The sequence below is a fragment of the Vanessa atalanta genome, chromosome 4 (genome assembly GCF_905147765.1).
Source record: "Vanessa atalanta chromosome 4, ilVanAtal1.2, whole genome shotgun sequence".
NCBI classification, from domain to species: Eukaryota; Metazoa; Arthropoda; class Insecta; order Lepidoptera; family Nymphalidae; genus Vanessa; species Vanessa atalanta.
This window is the reverse complement of record NC_061874.1, coordinates 42,445-63,207: the sequence shown is the minus strand read 5'-3', so window position 1 is coordinate 63,207 and position 20,763 is coordinate 42,445. Positions and strand designations below refer to the sequence as shown.

At 33.7% G+C, this 20,763-nt stretch overlaps 1 protein-coding gene and 1 long non-coding RNA gene across 6 annotated transcripts in view; one reads left to right on the top strand and one right to left on the bottom strand.

Annotated features, from left to right (window-relative positions):
- Positions 1 to 4,695: 4,695 nt before the first annotated feature.
- Positions 4,696 to 5,710, bottom strand: LOC125077545. Its single transcript, XR_007120766.1, has 2 exons — positions 5,449 to 5,710; positions 4,696 to 4,893 (listed from the first exon to the last, which is right to left on the bottom strand). It is a non-coding gene; the product is annotated as an uncharacterized LOC125077545 (long non-coding RNA).
- A 1,912-nt stretch (positions 5,711 to 7,622) lies between these two features.
- Positions 7,623 to 20,763, top strand: part of LOC125077946 (MOB kinase activator-like 2) — a 36,635-nt gene continuing 23,494 nt past the window's right edge. The window contains exons 1-2 of one of the 5 annotated variants that reach the window (XM_047690076.1): positions 7,623 to 8,040; positions 13,384 to 13,412. Coding sequence is in view for 2 of the 5 variants with exons in the window: in XM_047690072.1 (XP_047546028.1) it covers positions 9,376 to 9,548 (173 nt within the window). In the remaining 3 variants the exon portion in view is untranslated. Of the gene's footprint in view, positions 8,041 to 9,300; positions 9,549 to 13,383; positions 13,413 to 20,763 lie in introns of those variants that run through there. The other 4 variants (XM_047690078.1, XM_047690080.1, XM_047690072.1 and 1 more) reach the window with 4 other exon arrangements.

Sequence of the window (20,763 nt, the reverse complement as noted above, 5' to 3'; positions counted from 1 at the left end):
ATTAAATTAGCAAGAATTTGAGTTTACTTGTAGTCTAAATCACTGTGGCGCCATATGCACTCCGACCATCGTCATTTAGTTTGGAAAAGCCATTTTATGTTGAAATTTTTACCATCAAGGGTCACGTAAAAAAGGATAGGGTGGGTGGTGGATGCTAATCTAATTTGTACAAAACCCTCGTATGATTATGAAAGTACTTCACTGGGCGAGTTCGTTAAATGATCAATTATATTCGTGTTCCTTCGAGTTTTGTGTACTCTTAGCTTAGCAATAATTTGAGTTTACTTACTTTACTTACTAGGTGTGGATAGTTACAAGTGAAAATTTCAACAGTAACTTAATAACTTTTTATTGCTTATACCATCTAGATAGTTATGACAAATGTCAATCATTTTTCTAATATATATGTCTTGAAGAAATACTGTAGTGTCGGTTACATTTAGATCATTATTGTTTAAAGCTGCTTGAAATTTTGCTTTCTAACATTAGGTAAGGCAAACAGTATGCATTATGTCTTTTTAGCATTAAGAACTAAATTATTCTTTGTAAACCAACTTGGTATCCATGATAATGCATTGTTTACACTATCATAATTATGTGGTTTCCTGTCAAAAAATCCCTTTTTTTGACAGGATAATTCGAAATAACAAAAATAAAAAAGGACCCAAAATTGATCCTTGTGGAACGCCCATTCTTCGAACAGATCCAGAAGACTTTATTCCATTAATAGAAACCTGTTGAATTCTTTGATTAAGTATGAAGCAATGAGATCAAGAGCTTTACCATTAACACCGTAATGTTTTAGCTTGTACAAAAATGTCTCGTGGTCTACACAATCAAATGCGTTGGATAAATCCTAGAACACGCCTAGCATTCTGTGATTGATGCATGTGACACTCCAGCATCAGTTGTAGAGCAAGTTACCCCTAGTATAACCGAATTATTCATTATGAAAAATATTATTTATACCAAAGTGAACCAAAGTTGATTTAAAATATTTTTTTAAGTATTTTACACTCAATGACGGAAATATAGAAATAGGCCTCTAATTGCACGGATCGCTTTTAATTCCAATTTAAAAAATTGGTAATACATATATTGTAATAAATCAGGAAATGAATCCATTTTCCAAACACTTGTTAAAAATTAAGGCTTTATAAGGAGCTATATCATATATAATATTACTATTGATTATACAATCTAATGCAGTAACTAGTTCAAATAAAAAAATTCTACATTTGGGAACATTATTTGTTAGTAATTTATTGGCTTCTAAAGGAGATGATTTTAAGTGGGAGGTTATTTCGGTGGATATTATATAAGTTGCAAAACATTTACCACTTCCAAATCCAAATGTAAATATCTATTTCCAAAGGTTAATACTAAAAGGCAAAAAAAAATTGTACGTTTACAGCAAATACTGTTAATTTCATCCCAAGTAGCCTTGATTTTATCATATGTACCTAGGATTTAATTTTTTTAACAAATAGATCTATATTGGTATGCACATACAAAATAATTACAAGATTTCGAATAACGCTTAACGTGTTCCACAAAGGTAGTCTTTTGATTCCACTGCCTCTCATTATATACAGTTTATAAAATTGATTTCTACTCTTATAAATGCCAATATCTAAATTTCAATTGTACATTTTCTATAAAAAGTTTTAATTTTAAATATATTTTTTATTTAATATTAATTTAACGAACGAAGTATAAAGGTCATCTGTATCCTGTGTCGTTAGTTCTAAGTTAGGTATTTTAGACCTCACAATATCCTTAAAACAATTGACTTTTTTAACTGTTATAAATCTACGTATAATTTTACGCGAATAAGCCATTATTTTGCTTTCCACAGAAAAAAATTGACCATGGTGCTGACCACCATTAGTTAGATTATTTATAATCGATACCTTATATAAGTATTTCACATTGATAAAATACATTGTCAATACACGTATATAGAAGTCGGCTTGTTTTCTGAGTTGTTTCACAGTACCTATGTGTCAATTTAAATCTTACCGCCTATTTGATACCGACAAGAAATAAGTTCACCGACGACAAGTTTATATATGTGGATTTTATCTTTCGTAATAATAATATGGCGATAAACAGTTAGAATTTCCAATATTATTTTTTACAAAAAAAAGTAAGTTTTTCAAAATTTACCAACCTACGATACATAACGGCACTAGCGGACACATTGGGGATCCTCTATAACCTGGTTTATCTTCGGAATCAGATGACAAGAAATTGAGGAGTCCGAATTCGAATGAGATGGTGAAACCCGACATTCCTTTCTCTTTTGGGTGCTCATCAAAATTTGGGATACTTTTTTTCGAGACACCTCAAGTTTGAGTCACTGTCAGCATGTTTGCGCTTGCCCGCTAAAAAAACCGAATTCTCACAAACAATTTTAATTTTTAGTGAGTAATGGCGGAGTACTGAAATGTGAATGATAATGGAGCAGTCGGCCGGTTGTAAAAAAATACTCAAATCATTATTAACCCAACACAGGTACGGTTAATACAAGAAAGTCATTAATTGTCACACAATTTCACACCTTTAATAATTCTTAACTGGAATATTAAGTCATCAACGCAATACCGAGTGTTTTTAACACAAACAAATGACGTCTTGTACCCAAACGTGGAGGTGGAGGTGCAGAGAACGTAGCGCTAGCGCGGGAACGTTGCCATGTTATAGTATACCACTTGTTAGATTCTCGCTAAACACGCTAATGAAGGTTGAAGTCGCTCGAAATGAACATCTTCAGACCTTGTCTTATTGTACAATGTTATTTTATTACAATACGAATTTAAATTATGAATGTTTAAATGTCAGTGTTAAAGGTGGTAGTAGTGGTTAACAAACAGTAGAAATTACGTTTATCATAATAATAATAATAAAATTTTTGTGATTAAAAAGAGGATAATTTTTATTTGATTGTAATTTATTATTTACAAGCAATTAAAAATACTTTTAATTAAGCCGGAGAAGTTCAACTTCTCAAGCGCGTACAAAAGTAAACGCAACGTTTTTGTTTTTTTTCTGATTAAAATTAACTTACTTTTGATGATAAACATTTCAATGTCACTTGACAACAAACAAGCGATATTCGTTAAGGCTTTGTGTTCAGGGACATCAATAACATTTAAAATTACTTTGACGGAATGTGTGTAAAGTCTAAAATTTACACATATTCCGTAATTTTTTTTATAGAATTAGAACGCCTATGCCAGCACTTTTGATGACTAACAAATTAACTAATTAAAACAAAGACGCGCCATTTCGCACTACTAGGAGTTTATAATTTGTAGAGATGGGCCGAATGTGGATTGAACCGAGTACGTAAATCGGCTAAACTTCTGTTCAATTTCATTTTCACAAGTTAAATTTTTAATTATCTTTTTCTCTATCTATTTCTATATAATAAACAGAAAAAGAGACGAAACTGATTGTAGTGCTCAAGTGTAACTTTTTGTATGGGAGCAATATCGAAATCTTGAAAAAACTACTTAAAGTAATTCTTTCAAAATTCACTTCTCCATACAAAATCTAACAGCTGATCTGTGATGATGAAATTTAATGAGAAAGAAGAAAATTCAATTTTTATCACGTTGAGTTTTTCTTGTTTCTACTAAATCGAATGACCATGAGTATGTAAACGCCTAGTTATGATTTCCTTAACTAACTTAACAGTTAACGGCTATGATTAATTTCAGACAAAATAGTGCTAGTAGGTATTTTATTTTACTTTTTTCTTGCTTACATTCTCCGAATGTTTGGCATTTGAACGGAATTTTGGTTCAATATGCCGAATTTAATTAAACCAAATGTAAAAGGAATTTCAGCCCATCCCTAGTAATTTTGTATTGGCTTTTGATTTAGTTGCTTCACTATAATGCTGCGCTCCATCTGTCTCTTGTTTTGTTTTGAAATAATCAGTGACAAATATAATATAATATGTGAGTGATGACAAGATCTCTGAAGCTACAGGCTTGTTTGACTTATAATGTAACATAGACTGTGTTTTGATTGGTAGTAGGGCTTTGTGCATGCCAATCTGAGTAGGACCATCCACTAATCATATATTCTACCCCCAAATAACTATACTTAGTATTGTTATGTTCTAGTTTAAAGAGACTCAGCCAATGTAATTACTATTAGTGCTCATTAGTGTTGTAGGAAATTGTTAATATTCCTTATGGTGCCAATTCTATGGCCGAAGGAGACAGATGTCCAACAGATGTATTGCTTACACTACAACTAAACCTTAAATATTTTATAGAGATTTGTTTGTTCAAAATTCTGGTTTAATACAAAAATACAAACCCCTTGATAGGCAACTTTTATATAAAATATTAGTTAGGTTTAAATTTGGAAAAAGAACATATGTTTGTAGTATGTTAATAAGGTACACATTTTTTTAACAAAAAATAGCACAAGAAAATTCTTATTTCATCCGTGCAGGGTAAAAGTATATAATATAAAAAAGTATATATAATAACATTAAAAAAAAACATGGTAAACAGTTTTCAATCCAAAAAAGCAAGGTAACTATAATCAGAAGATTAAAAAACTTGAATAATACAAAATAGAAACAATTTATTCAACAATTAAGATATTTAAGTATTAATCAAAAAAGCAGTTGATTTTTTTTTTGGTTGTGTTGTTGAAATAATACATCAACTATACTGTTGAAATAATATATTTATATAATCATTTTTTGCTTATTACTGTCACACAGAAACATAAAAGTATCAATTACATTCTGTGATTTGTGCACTCTTACTAATCTGGTTCAACTATGAAACAAAATCATGACTTTATTAGAATTAGTAAAATCCATCTATTCAAGTTAAAATCCACTGTGCTCGATGATCACTGGAGCTGGAAAGAAGAAATTGATAAAAACAGCTAATAGTTAATAATAATAAAACATGTGTAGCCTATTCCAACGGAAGTCATAGAGTACAGATATTTAATGTTATCTAGTCAAGTAATTACTGGCATTACTAAAAGATTTTTTTATGTTGAACACACCCATCAATACTATTAAACAAGCACCTTAACAATCACTATGTTTGTAGAATACAAAACTTGCTTTTTTTATTGATGACAGGAGGTCGCCATAAATGTTTGCCAAATCAGTTAACTTACAATGTTAAAATTAATACACTATGCTAATCCCAAAATTAACCAAGGAACAATCGCTGACGAAATGTATGAATAATGAACATAACTGTAACCGATAGCTTAATGCAATTTATCATTTGAAAATATTGATTTCATTTTAAAAATATATTTATCTATAAATTTATACTTGCGCCACATTTAAGTCTCATAATTATAAATTATAGTATTAGTTACGATTAGGAACATATTTATCACGTGTTTATATTTATCTAATCTATTATATACGACTATATTTCATTTTAAACTTACCAATTCTAATAGCCGCACAAAGCACACAAAATGTGAGAAAGCTGTTAATAGTATTTTCTCTTGCTTGACGTTTCTCCTCTAAAGGATCAACTCTTTCGCCAAATGGTAATCGAAACATATTTGAATTGCAACTAGCGTTTATTTATGAATTTTATTATGTTGTTACCAAATAACCTATAATAAAAATTTTCGTAATGATGAAATACTTCTCTAACCTCGGAGTTCTGTCATTGGTGACATCGGTGTGTCGAAACTCAAAAGGTAAAATACAGACTAAAAATAGACAATAATGGGATTTTATTCCGTCATTTATTTTTAATCTACGAATTCAATTAAGCTTATTATTTACGTATATCCTCATAATCCTAAAGTCAAATATAATTATTACATTGAATGTTGGCTGCAGAGACATAAAATAAACCGTTGTTATACTTAACTTTATTAAGTCATTAATCATTTGTCATTCTGGGGTTATTATTATAAGCATTAATATTAAATTCTTAGTTTATTAGCTTTTAGTTATGCCGACTGGGCACAGATTATTTCACCAATATAAAGTAAGATGGAGAAAGCATTAATATTAGTTGTTTCCAGAAGCAGTGCATGTGTGAGTGACTTAAAGCACATTCAAATAAAGGTTTGAATGAAGTTTTATATTTCCGTGATAAAAATATACGAAAAAATAAATCTTTAGTGTTTTTTTTATATGTTAGAGGTTTACCGAAATAAGCCAATAAAATAATATGAAGAATATTTTTAATTTACTATAATTTTATATATTATTATTAATAAATAATACATTATTAGTAGGCTGCTTTTGGTGCTGCCAATACTGCGATCACACTTCAGGGTTTTCATATAAATACTACCCACAAAAAAATACTCATATAAATGCATTTGAGGGATCAAACCAGGGCAAGCGCTGTTAATTTCGCATATATACTAGCTTGTTTGTTTATGAACAAAATCGACTGTAAAAGAAATATGGCAAGTACACAAAAACAAAAAAAATAAATAACGAGCCTTAAAATAGTTGCATGATGTATAATATTTGAGAACTCCTCTCAGTAATAAACAACAATAAAATTATGTCCTAATAGCAAAATCAGGTACCATCGAACATTAAGCACAATCAGTGCGTGTGCTCAATGGTCAAATCAAATAGCGGCGGCAATTTTACGGCATCATTCCCACTGATTTTAGGAAGGCAAGAGGAAATATAATTTTTAGTCAAACGTTGAGAACTTAAGATTTTATTCTTTATACTTACTAGCACTGCTAGCTAGTTAGTAGTGTTGCCAAAACAAAATCAGAAACTATAAAAATCGCCATAACAATACTAGATTAGAGGGTTAGAGAGATTTTTACATTAGCGTGGATGTTTAGGATTTTTTATATAGTATTGTTTATTTACATATATTTAATAAATAGCGCTGAATATATTATTCCGCAAATGTATTGTCTCTGTAGAAAGTTTATTTTTTTTTTGCTATTTCATTTGTTCGTGAACTGTTTTCCATTGTTCAATCAAAATTTACTTTTGCGGTCGTGTTTAGTTTACTTCTTAAAAAAATGTCACTTAAGTTTGCACCTACTAAATATATTTTTTTTTTATTTTAGTTTCTGATTATTTAATCAGTACCTATTCGATCAAAAAAACATTGTTCTCCTGCGTTACCCTTAAATTCAAATTTCAGCAAAAAAAAATTCAGCAAAACTAAATTACAATCAAACAATTAAGAACTTAATTATTTCTTAATTGTTCGTAAATTTCAACCATACAGGTGAAATAGGAAAAAAATATCAAAATATGATTTTGCCCCGCATACAGAAAACTAGTATCTATAATATTATCAAAAATCAATGTGTTCTTCGCTTAATTTTTCCTCCTATAAAAAGGTCAAAGCATTTTATCATATCATATCAGTTTAAGAACTACTATACATTTACAATTATATCACCTGACATAATGTAGATCGAAAATTTAAAATCAATATAGTATATGTTTATTACAGTTATTTTTAAATAGCTGTAATAAAATGAACTTGTTTCTTTAAAATATTAATTTGACAGATAACGTGAAGTACTTGCCAGCTGAGTTGATAAGTGCTACCAACATAGTATTTATATTTCGTTCTGGTTACGACTTACGACATAAGATATTATTTTTCTTGAGCTTTTTATACGAAGATATCAAATTATGTTTTTTACTCATATTTATAATGTAGCTTAGCTATACACTCTTTGAACAGAGGGCTATAAAATTAGCCCTTAATTTAAAAACAATTTAAGCCTAAAGTTGCGCAACATGGCGAGTTTGCCTCAGCTGCTCCTATAAATTTTCGTCTTCGCTGACTGTGACACGCTCTAGTTAACAAGATTTTAAGTGAACAGTTACAGTTATCTTATAATTCGCTTGTCATAACTAGATAAAGTGATGGGACAGTCTGTGTTTTCGTGTGGCTAAATTGCTATCAGTGCAGACCCGACTCGGTGTAATATTCCGTTTTATTCATTTGTGAGCTACAAGGAATCCGTCAAACTGGAGCGACTCCCGGAGTACCTGCGCGACACCGTCGACTGGTTCATGGGGTAAGTTGACAAAAAGGGTGGAAATCGCTGATCACGTAACAATAGATTCAAACAACGTCAACTATAGAGTTATTAAGTTGCCAAAAAATGTAAATTATAATACTAAAATAAATTGTGGGATGACATTACAACAAATATTTAATCAAGATATCAAATAAACAAACCATGTCAACATATCGGTGTTAATAGTTTATATTATAATTATTATGTTAAACTAAACCCCTAATTATTAAAAAATTACTATTCTGTAATATGTCTCAATTGTGTGTTTTGTTAAAATAGGATTTGAGGTATAATTTTTTAATAATCATGGCTCTGAGAGACTCGCTGAAGTCTCATTAATAGTTAACCACTGAAAATTATCAATGGTCTAAAATTCTTAATTGTTTTTAAGTTACTAAACAGAAAAATCAAACTATTTTACTGGATTTTTTAGGAAGTTGAATTTTTTTAAAAAGTAAGTATAATTTCTTTGATAGTGCTTTTTTTAAATTAATCTACATTTTGGTCCATATTGTATTTCAAATAAAAATAGTTGATTATTAAACTTTATCTATCATTATTTTATTCATTAAGTCATTCATTAAAACCAAGTAATTTATAGAATATTTGTGTCAATTTCTGAAATAATAACAAATTATAATAACATAATTTTCTTATAATTGGTTACGTAAACAACTATTGGTGTAGCTATTTTTAAAAGGTAACTTTTCTTCAGCCTAGCTAAGCAAATATTTTTTTGTAGTCTGTTATAATTTTGCTAATCACTCTAAACATGTATTAAGAACTGTTGTTACCTTTTTCTAATCACAGTGTTTTGAATGAAGTTTCTTATCACACCATACTCAATACTTGGTGTCTGTTTACAAGTATATGTATACATATAATACTCCAGCATATAATTGCAGGTTGCTCATCAGTTGTATTTGTATTTTTTAATAATCATAACTAACTTTATTGTGTCATGTAACTTTATTATGTGTATTTATATGTAGTGATAGGAACGTTGTTATAGCCTTTATGTCCCATTGCCAATTTATATTGATATAATACTGCCATTGAGCTTTGTTGTCACTAGTGATGAGTTAAACTGTCAGTAAAATCTGCATCTCTTCCGGTGTCGCGTGCATTACTGCACTCTCAGCTCCGCTTACGGCTCAGGTGCGCGCCGCGTAGATAACGCGTGATGTCAGAGAGGCGGGCTGTGCGGCGGCGCCGGCGCGTGCTCCCGCCGTAGTCGCCGCCGTCAGTCGCCCGCGGCGCGCATCCGCGAGCGCTGTATTTCGCGACGCGACCCGGCCCGCGCTCCCCCCAGCCTCCGTCGCACCGCCGCTCATGGCGGAGGAGACGAGCCCGCGCCGCTGGCCCGTGGGTATCCTGCGGCGCAGCGGCGCGCGCGCGGCTCGCCACGTGCTCCACGTTAAATACCGTAGTGTTCCTCCCTCGCCCACGCCGCCTCCCTCCGTGCTGCCTCTCGACATCGACGACACAGTGTCATGCTTTTGCAGGTGTGAAACTTGTTGATGGTCTATACAATGTTTGATTTACTCATTGTTCTACTTGCATTTTTGTATCTTTGTCTAATTACTTTTTAATAGGATTCTAAGTGTACAGTGTGCTATTAAGTAGTAGGTTAATGATCTGTAATATAGTAGGTAGGTATTGAAAAATATCTGTTGTCTGTGTTCATATCGAAGGCAAGTTGTGAGTTGTGACAAATAATGAATCACGTCTATTTCGCGGCAGCTAACGCTAACGCAAACGCAAACGCAAACGTAACCTGATGTTGTGTTGCAATCGCTGAGCCGTCAGCCGCGGGGCCGCCGCTCGCCGTTATCGCGCTATCGCACCTTATCACTGCTTCACTGCTTCACTGCTCAGTGCTCCCACCTGAGTGACGTCACGCGCCTCGCACCGCGACACTATTGTTTCCACTACGTATTGTTGAACTGTGTTTGAGTCAAAAGATATTAAATTACTGACTAGCTTAGGTTTCAGTATTTAATGTTGCCATGTTCCGATTCGCCTCTTGCGATCTGCCCTACATAAAAGATAATTAATTTATCACTTTACTTTCAGAGTTATATTAACAGCTTCGGTGACGTTCAAAACGCCATTAATTTGCGAAACTATAATCGTATAAGTTCTTCATCATTGATATCGTCAATTCGATGCCAAATGTTCTTTATTTGGCGATTGTTCTCCAGCGGTTGGAAGAGGCTGTAGGTGTATATTATTATTATTTACTTAATAACAATATATTTTATTATTATATTTTAAATACATTCGTCCACAAAATAACAAACTGCGGTAGTAAAAAAGTTCAATATCTACTGGTTTAGTGGTTGTATGTGATTGCGTGATATTACCGAGTATGGAGTAGTGATGTACTAGATGTAAGCCACATTTATGTGACACTTATATAAGCACCTATGACGTTTAGACAGTGTGAGTTAGTCGGCTACTGCCTTGTTCATATGGGCTTAGAGGTCGAGAATGGATTTGTCGTGTAAAGCAGGAGAGATGTATCTATGAGAATTTCAGTGTAGTGCGGGCTCGTGTCAAAAGATTCACTTCAATTGATTGCCTCCACTTGACTCCGCCGGACCCGTAATTATGATACTCGCTTGTCGCACTCGCGTCTCGCACACGGCCTCTCGCGCCGTGCGCGCAACAAGCGCCTCTCATTGTTCAATCTACGACTAAACTCCTCAACGGTTCAAACTGACATTGTCTGGCCATTTTCAACGGAATTTATAAGAAATTTCTGCTTGGAACCACTTGCGGGAAGCCACGTTACTTTTAGATGGTATATTACGAGATTCATTGAAATTATAGTTACATTTTGAGATTTTACCGATTTTTTAGGAAATTCTGTGTGAAATAAGTAAATGTCATAAACAGAATATTTAAAATCAAATATGTTAAAATATCATAAATTTCTATAATTATGTTAAATTTTAATTCAAACAATTGGGAAATTTCAACCATTCCCTACATCGCCAGGCGCCACCAACCTTGTGATCTAAATTGTTACCTTCCGAGCCTGTCATAACTCCGACTCATTCATCCTACAAAGCGGAATATAACGATAAATATTGCTGAGGCCTTTAGTGCCCTGTGAGCAAAAATAAAAGTGAGCAACTCCTCTCTCTAAGCGTGCGAATTTTACCTTACGAAATAGCTGTTTACTATCTTTATTATTTTATATTTAAACTGGGTAGGTGACTCAAAATAACTTGTATTCAAATAAAAAAAAAACGAGAGGGATCATGGAACATATTATTTTGTGCCGGAGATGCAGATAAAATTAACGAACTAAAGATGGCACACCATGGGATCGTCTAAATAACAACCATGCCGCGCCGTTTGAAATAAAAAATATGTATTAATGTTGTTAATGAAATATTTTAAAAAGAAAATCTCATTGATTTCCATTCGAAACTGCAAGTAGATTTATTAATGTCAATAAAAAAGCAAGTGTGACGCTTGTATATTCAGTTAACACTTAGCATATGGAAATAAGATGCAAACGTACTGAGGATTTCGTAAATTGTAAAACTGCTGATAAACAAACCTGTCTAAATATTTTACTACACAAGTTATTTTACTTGCGAAAGTCAACGCCTGGTATCGTGTGCTTCGGATTAAAGGATGAATGAACCAGTGCTGCAGCAGCTCAAGTGACGTAACAAATCTTGCTGACATGCCGTGGAAGGAATTGTTTAAATACCTACGGGCCGAGTGACCTTTAAGCGAGCATTTAGCCGCTTGTTTGACAAGCCTCTTCGTTCGTATGGGTTATAAACCTCTACCAGAATACTTACACAAATGCTTTCGCGTTTGATGTAGTATCTTCATTTCGTAACTCCACTGACTCCTGATATTGACTTAGGTATTACAAAAGTAGGTATATTTGATTTATGAAACAAAGTTTGCACACTACGTGTGAAGAACGCGCGCTACTAAAAACAAATTGTTTCTAATATAACAATTCAAGGTCTTCTACTTCTATATACGTACATTTTTAAATTAAATATTTATTAGTATTGGCAATAATTACATCCGTTATCAAAATGAATTAAAATGTATCAGTTTCTGAATTCTAGCCAAAACGCGTATCCAGAAATAAAATTGACTTATTATTTATTACTGAACTGAACTTGGTTGATATTATCCCATCAAAAACATAAATGTAAAAATGAGAGCCAAGTCCAATATTATGGTATATACCTTGGTTGTTGACTTCAACGACAAAAGAAGTGAGATCTAAATTTGTGCCAAGTACAATGGTCCTTCCTGAAATTTATTTATAACTACATAAAATATCATTTCTTCTTATAACTTAGGATAATATATTGTTGCCTAAGGTCTGTCTTGGCTAGTTCTTATATGTTCGTAAACACAAATTGTAGTTTGTGTTTATAATAACAAATTATAATTCAGAACATCTAAGAAGAATGGAGGACAGCTCAGTAAATTGCTTAGTTAGTATTACCGTACATTAAGAGCTGCGATGGTCCAGTCACTAGAAAACATGAATCTTAATATTGGGAGTTCATATCCAGACAAGTACCATTGAATTTTTGCCTGCCAAATTTGGGTTTATAATTCATTTGTAACAGGCTTAGAACTTGCGAAGGCTATAATATAATTCGTATATGAGAACTAGCCAAGTCAGACCTTAGGCAACAATATATTATCCTAAGTTATAGGAAGAAATGATATTTTATGTAGTAGTCCTTAATCGTAACAGACAAAAAATAACAATTATCCACACTTGCAACAGATCTGACGTCCTGCTAACATGATAATGTATAAAAATAGACATTGTACTCGTCATCCAAATAAACATGCGACCGTGTGTCCGTGTGTCCGTGTAAACATATCGTTTGTACGTCTTTTAGCAGCCAGCTGGTCTTGCATTCTCACTCTCAGCCGTGTGTCGGGAGCACGTCCGGCCGCGGAGATAACGATTATCGTATATATTAGCACAGGATGAGAAGTGAATATACTTAAGGTAACCTCCGGCGACCCGATCAGGCCGTGAACAAATGATCTTCTCGCACTCAAATATCTCACGGCACTGACTGTCTAATGAAAGATGCGCTATGTTATAATATCTTGAGTTTTTGTTAAATATGAGTATATCATTTGATAGTTTTGGCTATCTCAGACTCGAAGACATACACTAACATGTATGTGGCATATTACATTAATAATACTCTTTGCTATGCTCTCGAATGTAGCTTTACACTGACACATCGTTCTATCGACGATAATTCAATAACCCTGAGTCATTTGATAAGCGGCACGACACTAAAGCGTTTTGTATTGTTGCAGGTGAGTCGCATGCTCGCTCGCCGCGCCCCGTAAGTTGCAATATTTCGTAGTACTCAGCCTCTGCTCGCGCCTCTCAACACACACCGTCATCCCTCGATCCTCATGCATGTGTCATACGGCATGCCTGTAGCATGTAACATGTGAATGCAACGAATCGGCATGTTTTGGTGAAATATGTTAATATAGTTTTTACAAATGGGTTATGCGACAATAGACAAGCTGTTACTAACGGTATTGGTATATGTGACTCACAAACATCATTATTGCTTTCTACTCACGGTGTGGTACCTACACTTAATCACCATCGTCACTCTCCTCGACGACGACGCGACGTTTTCGATGCGATTTGAAAACACGCTTCTATACTTATACGAATGAATTACATCGAGCTAGAATTAAAACTGGTGTATAGTTAAAATCTAATATTTAAAAAAATATTTTTTAGTAAATCGAATAAGGTTTTTTTAGTGGACTGCTCAGAAGCGTTTTCCGTGAATATAAAACGTTCTACAGTTTAAATGAACATGTTAAGATACGTGTATTTATCGCATAATTACCGCGCCCACGGATAAATATTTCCATGGAAAACTATTGACTCTGGTGGTGCTAATTGTATGAGAGTACATCTTAAAACGAATGCTTCTATCGTTCAGAGGGAATCGACACAATATTTAAATAAAGTTCGTTTTTATGGACAATGTCAAAGATCATCTATATAAATAACTACGAGTCGATGTGTCAGTTGAGGACTGACTCATCAATGCTGAGATCAAAGCACTGGAAAAGCTCAAATTTCGATATCGTATGCCTGAAATGGCATATGACCAATAAAAAGGGATTTTTTCCCGTGCTTGAACCACCTTCCTTGAAATGGTGAAAGTTAGTAGGAGTTAGTTAATTTTAACTTACAATTATGGAGTTTTATTTTATCTCTACAAATAAAGAAATACGTGTTATAGGTTTTGTTGGTCACTCAAGTTAAGCTTTATGTAGCAAAATGAAATCTAGAATAGAAGTCAGTACATGGTCAAATTAAAGATAGCTTATTTATTTTTTTCTTTATGTAACAGAATGTGATATTTTAATGTCCGCGAGGACTCCGGCGAAGCGGTTACATAGGAAGCGTAAGTAGCTAAACTGCTGCGGGATCGGATAACGCATTCACAAGGTCGTGTATTCTATCTTAAACAACTATTAAATACTCGGCTCTCAACTAATACTCTTAGACGTTTTTTTGTAATTTGAATTATTTTCTTAAACATCGGAAACAAGTGGGAACAGTGATTTCACACAATATGACAACATTGTCTAATCAAGCGTGTAAATATCCGTGATTATGACCTTATTCCTGATTCGTCGAGAGGCTCGGTCGCGCTTACGTCATTATCCTGCGAATAACAACTGATAAATTTGTGTTCTCTCTTACTACAGACAAACTGCTGTTCGAGCCCAGCCGCTACCACCTTGCTGCTTGATAATGTTTACTGATGATGCCCACCGTAGATTGTTTTATGTTGCCGTCAGTATTCTTTCAACTAATGCGTTCCCTCAATTTGTCAGCCGAAAACGTTACAGCGATTCCTTGTAACATTCGAGAGGCGATTTTTTTTCGTGAGCACAATATACATTTGGTTACACGGCCTTGACCTGACTGGCGCGCTCCATGGCCAGCACCGCCGACATCGGCCGCCACAGCGCCGCGAGTTGAGCGCACTGCGCCATTTGTTACAGCACCTGTCCGCGGTCTGTGCGGGACCATATAAACAGTAAAGGGTAAAGTGCAATGACTCGCTAAAAGTAAAAGTCCCATTCTTATAATTGCTACTTAATTATTATTGGTTTTGATCAAACATACATCGCCATACAAAAGTGAAGTGAATCTTAGGATAGTAAAATGTCAAAGAAGAAATGTGTTTTTCGATTTTAAAAGTGTTTGGAGGTTAAAGCGACGCCACGGACGGCACTAACCGTCGACTGAATGCATACCGAGCAAGTGAAAAGTTACGAATCTATTAATGAATTTTTATTCTTCTAATCGATTGTATTATTCCTATTCCGGGAACACAATGGCGACGTTGCTCATGTAGCCAGTAATTGATTGCTTAAAACTCGATGTTATACGTGAGCAAAGCTGCAAGCGACGGCTAGAAAATTATGTACATATTTTTATTTCTGTTTGCTGAGTTTTATCGGCCACGTAGTAGCCGTGACGCAAGGTCCTTCATTCGTATCCTTGATAGGTGCGTGGTTAGGTGCTAGCTAAGCAACCTTTCACGCTAATAACACATAAGTACTCCATATTATTGGCTTACCCGCAGTAATCTGTTTGTACTTCCCCGCAGCGGCCGTGCCTCAAATTCGCCCACGCTCGCGCCCACTACTTTACCTCATCGCCCCTGCCTACCTATCTTTTAAGCCCGAGGCGCAAAGTTGTCCGTCCACAAATCACAACATTTAGGAAGATTATAACTAGTTCTATCTATCTGTAAAATCACTTATTTATTTTACATAGTCAATACAATCACATCATAGTCAATAGAATATACATACATACATATCTCTCAATTACAATAACCCGCACCCGTACAAAGTACCGATAAGTTTAATTAAATAAAAAAAATAAATAAAAAACAATTAAAATATCGTTAACTGCTATGCAATGACAATTCTTTGGATATGGAAATCGAACATTTGTTTATTGTTAACGTATTCACTGATATTTGTGTTAAATGCCTTATTTGTATTTTATAAGTGCCGGCTTAAATGAGTCTTAAATGTTTTCTCGATCGTCACTGTCGGATAAGTCTGCGTGTCGCGCCATAACGCCATACACTCGATCATGATAGAGCACGTTCATAGTGTTTCATAGCGCAAGTACCGAACAGTAGTGCGCTGTACCGTTAGTGTGACGTTAGGGAACAACAATAGACATCCGACACCTGATGCCAGCGCGAGTCGGCTCATACGAGTGTCGTAGTCGTTGCCTCTTAATCTTAACCTTTTTTGTTTCCCCCATCTTTGACACAATTTATCATCATTACATAGTATAAAACAAAGTCGCTTACCGCTGTCTGTTCTAGATCTAAGCATACATAGGTATGCTTAGATCTTAAAAATTACACAACGGATTTTGATGCGGTTTACTTTAATAGATAAATTGATTCAAGAAGTTTTATATGTATAATACATGCAGAATATAGTAGAAAAACACTGATAATTTTAGAGGTTTCTAAAGTGATGTCTTAAATAAATATATTTTTGTGCTTTCATTGCAAACGCTGTCTGAATCCTAAGAGATATATCAAAATAATGCACTACAGTATTGTAATCCTTAAAAAGTCTGCGATGGTATATGTCTATCTCTTAGGGATAACGCACAATAACCATTTTTTATCCTTTACTTTTTCCGAGAAAAAATGGCTTATTTTCGAAGCAATTTTAAGTAATTGTATAATATAGTATAATAATTACTGTAATTTTAATACAGCATTAATTCTTATCCAATTAAGTATATTCAATAAATTGTGCATTTAATATAGACTAATATTGCCCTTTTCAGCATGTAATTCATTATCAGCATTGCACCCCTGCGAAGCCGGGGCGGGTCGCTAGTATTATATAAAAACTTGTCGCAAGATTTAAGTACTCGTATTTACTTAGTTCGAAAATTTTAATAGATAAAATTATTCACATCAAATTATTTAATTTACTTGTTTATCTACACATGTAAGTCTCGCAACAAGCTTTTATACCATATAAAATTGCCAAATATGAAATGACCTTATAAGTTATACCCTGTACAAGATAGCTTGATCTTTTTGACGGATGTAATTTTTTCTGATCGACATAACCTTGCAATTATACATATTATTTTCGTAATTTAATGATTTTAAAAATTGTAAAAATATTTAATAATTTTGTATTATATGTATATAACACAAAGGTTCCAAAAGATTCAAGCGATATCCGAAAATTTTAAGACTTTTTCTATTATATATTATTGCTTCAAAGTAAAATTTAAATATAAACACTGAAAATAATAGACGCTTATACAATGTTGCATCAGTTGGACGGTAGGACGCGAATAACAGGCAGTATCTGCTAAAAATATCGATTACAAAAATCCTTATTAAAGATCACGTTAAGTTATACGAACGGGGTCCTTTTGGTTGGGGTCTCTTTGGCTAGTGGTTGGGGTTTCTTTAGCTGGAACAACTCTTTTTAGAAAAATAAGTTAAAAAAAAAATTGAATTCTAATTTGAATTACGCATTCCATCGTTCCATTGACTGTTATATATGATATATTTTCTGTTTTTCATCGTTACCCCTTCTGTCAAACAGATCAAGCTAACCTGAACAGGGTATAACAGTAAAAGTTATAGCGCACTTAAAGAAAAGCTTGTTTTAAAAAGGTTTTTTTACTTTTATTTTACTAATTTTCGTAATTTAACTCGCATTCGTATTCTCAGTAAGTTCTTTTATTTGATATCCATATTATAGGCAAGCACTAAAAACTTACTCCGCCGTATTGGTTTACAGTGACGTCATTTTATTTTTTGACTTATTTTCAGTAAGCCCTTTCATTTGATACCCATATTATAGGATTGAATTAAAAAATATATCCGCCAGTTTGGGTGTTCCGCCATGCGGGATTTAGAATGACGCCAGGCAGTTAACTGTGCATTACATCATATAACTTGTCATTCAAACTGAACGTGTATACAAAATTTCAGCTCAATCGGTTAAAGATATCTGCTTCAAAATTGATTTTGAAACTTTAGAAGTCCGCTGAAAAATATTGAATAAAAGGTGACGTCACATTATTTTTCGAGTTATTCTCTGCAAGCCCTTTTATTTCATACCCATATTGTAGGAGTACATAAAAAATAATTGGTCTGCCATATTGGGTATGCCACCATTTTGGATTTAGAATGACGTCACACAGTTAACCATGCATTGTCATTCAAACTGAACGTGTACACAAAATTTCAGCTTTTTTTTTATGGCATTGTTTGGCGGACGAGCATATGGGCCACCTGATGGTAAGTGGTGACCACCGCCCATAGACAAAGGCGCTGTAAGAAATATTAACCATTCCTTACATCATACATATGCGCCACCAACCTTGGGAACTAAGATGTTATGTCCCTTGTGCCTGTGATTACACTGGCTCACTCACCCTTCTAACCGGCACACGACAATACAGTGTACTGTTATTTGGCGGTAGAATATCTGATGAGTGGGTGGTACCTACCCAGACGGGCTTGCACAAAGCCCTACCACCAAGTAAGCTAAGCTTCAATCGATTTAAGATATCTGCTTCTAAATTGAGTTGCAAGATGTAACCTGTACGTACTTCCATTGCAAGTTCGCTCATCGCTCAATCATTCGCTCGCAGCCAGCGAGCACTTCGCTCCGAGGCATAGTCCGCACGCGAACGTACGTGCACGGGTAGCTGCAGACTGTAGACTGTAGACATCGCGACAAGACGGTCGACGACTAAACGATGACATCAATCTATTGTGTATTATAAAATATACTTAAATATTATTAAGCAAATTAATATCTACTTGTTTTATAACGTGTCACCTCGCGTGTCTCGTGATAGTCACGTACGATAAAAATATTTTCGCTTGAAATTGTTAAGTAACTTATTCTAAGAAAACTGTATGTAACTTTAATTACGACAGTAGTTAGATTAGTCGCTAGTACCAATATATTATACGTATATAACGTATAATATATTGGTACTAGCTGAATCCATTATAAGTAGTAATCAAATTTGACATAAAAAACTTTAACAATATCAAAGATAAAGCTTATCCTCTCGCTTAAATGTTCTACACTAAAATAAGTATAAATTTGTACAAATATACAATCATATATTTTTGATTGTGTGCGGTGATTTAAACGTATATTTGTTAAATTTGATATCGGTTAACTTCTTCAAATCATTTAATTTAACACAAATATTATGTATTGACATGTCTTTGTCACTGTAAAATATATGATATGTCAATTATAAACAGTCTAACCACTGCGCTCAACAATTTATATGAAAGACAAAATAATCACTTATTCATATAAAGTTATAAGTTAACCTATAGCAGTCAAAAAGTAATGGATTTAAGGATATTGGAATATACGACAAAGGTACAACAAAGAGAAGCCTTATATCTCTTACTTTAAATAAATAGTAAATTAATATTGCTGTCGCACGCGGCTTCGCTCGCGTTTTATGGGTTGTCCGTCAGGTGGGCGGTATAAAAAGGTAGCCAAATTTCATCAAATTCGATTTAGTCGTTTGCCGTGAAAGTGTAACAGGTACACAGACAGACAGAGAGAGTTAATTTCGCATTTATAATGTTATTTTAGATTAAAACATATTTTATACTTATACTGTTGCCATATAAGAATATAAATAAATTAAATCAGTTATATAATGAGAGGCAGTGGAATTTAAAATAAAAAAAAAAAATACTAAATTTAAGACATAACACTGACTTGCTACATGGAATGTAATTGTGTTTGCTTTAAATCTTAAAAGTTTTTTCTGATACAACTTCTCACTCAAAATCGTCTGCTTTAAAAGCCAATAAGTTAATAACTAATAATTTTCTCAAATGAGACGTTGAATTTTTATTTGAACGAGTTACTGCAAAATATATTATAAAGAAGTTTAAAAGTCTTAACATAAAAGAGGTACTGACCTATGGGGTTGTTCCTCCGAATCAGTAGTATAACTTATGATATCGCTCCGTAGCCTTAATCTTTAACGAGAGTTTGGATCCTTGGATTGGGACCCATGTTATTATAATTAAAACAGGTGTATTTCTATACTTCCGTCGTTGAAATAAATATTAAAAAATATTAAAATACATTAAATTAACTCCTAAATAATAGTTTTCATAACGAACTATTCTGCTTTAGGTACTGAGGGATCCCAGTCTTTTTATAACTTGTGGTATTAATAAATAAGTAACTCAACTAAAAAAAAAATCCTTATTTTCTTGCCGGTTCTTCTTGGGGGAATTTAGTTTCCGAACAAATGGTAGCTTTATATTTAATTCAATACTTTAACATAACGATTCAAAAGTGCTTCTCAAATGTACTTCGAACAAGCCGGTCAAATTGTGCTCAGATTTAAATTTAAATCAGTCATCGGTGTCTAGGGTAAACCAAAGGTTAGTAGAGACATGCTCTTACAAAAGGAGACCCGTTACCGGCAGAGTTCGAGTAACAAGTCGTGGCGATTTGTTGTTTCAACTTCCCTACAAAATCGTTTCCTTAAACAGAGTTAAATGAAGTGCGTTTACTCCAAAAAGTGAGTGCACGTTTAATAAGAAGGAGCCTTAAGGAAGAGGCAATCACCCCTTTTAT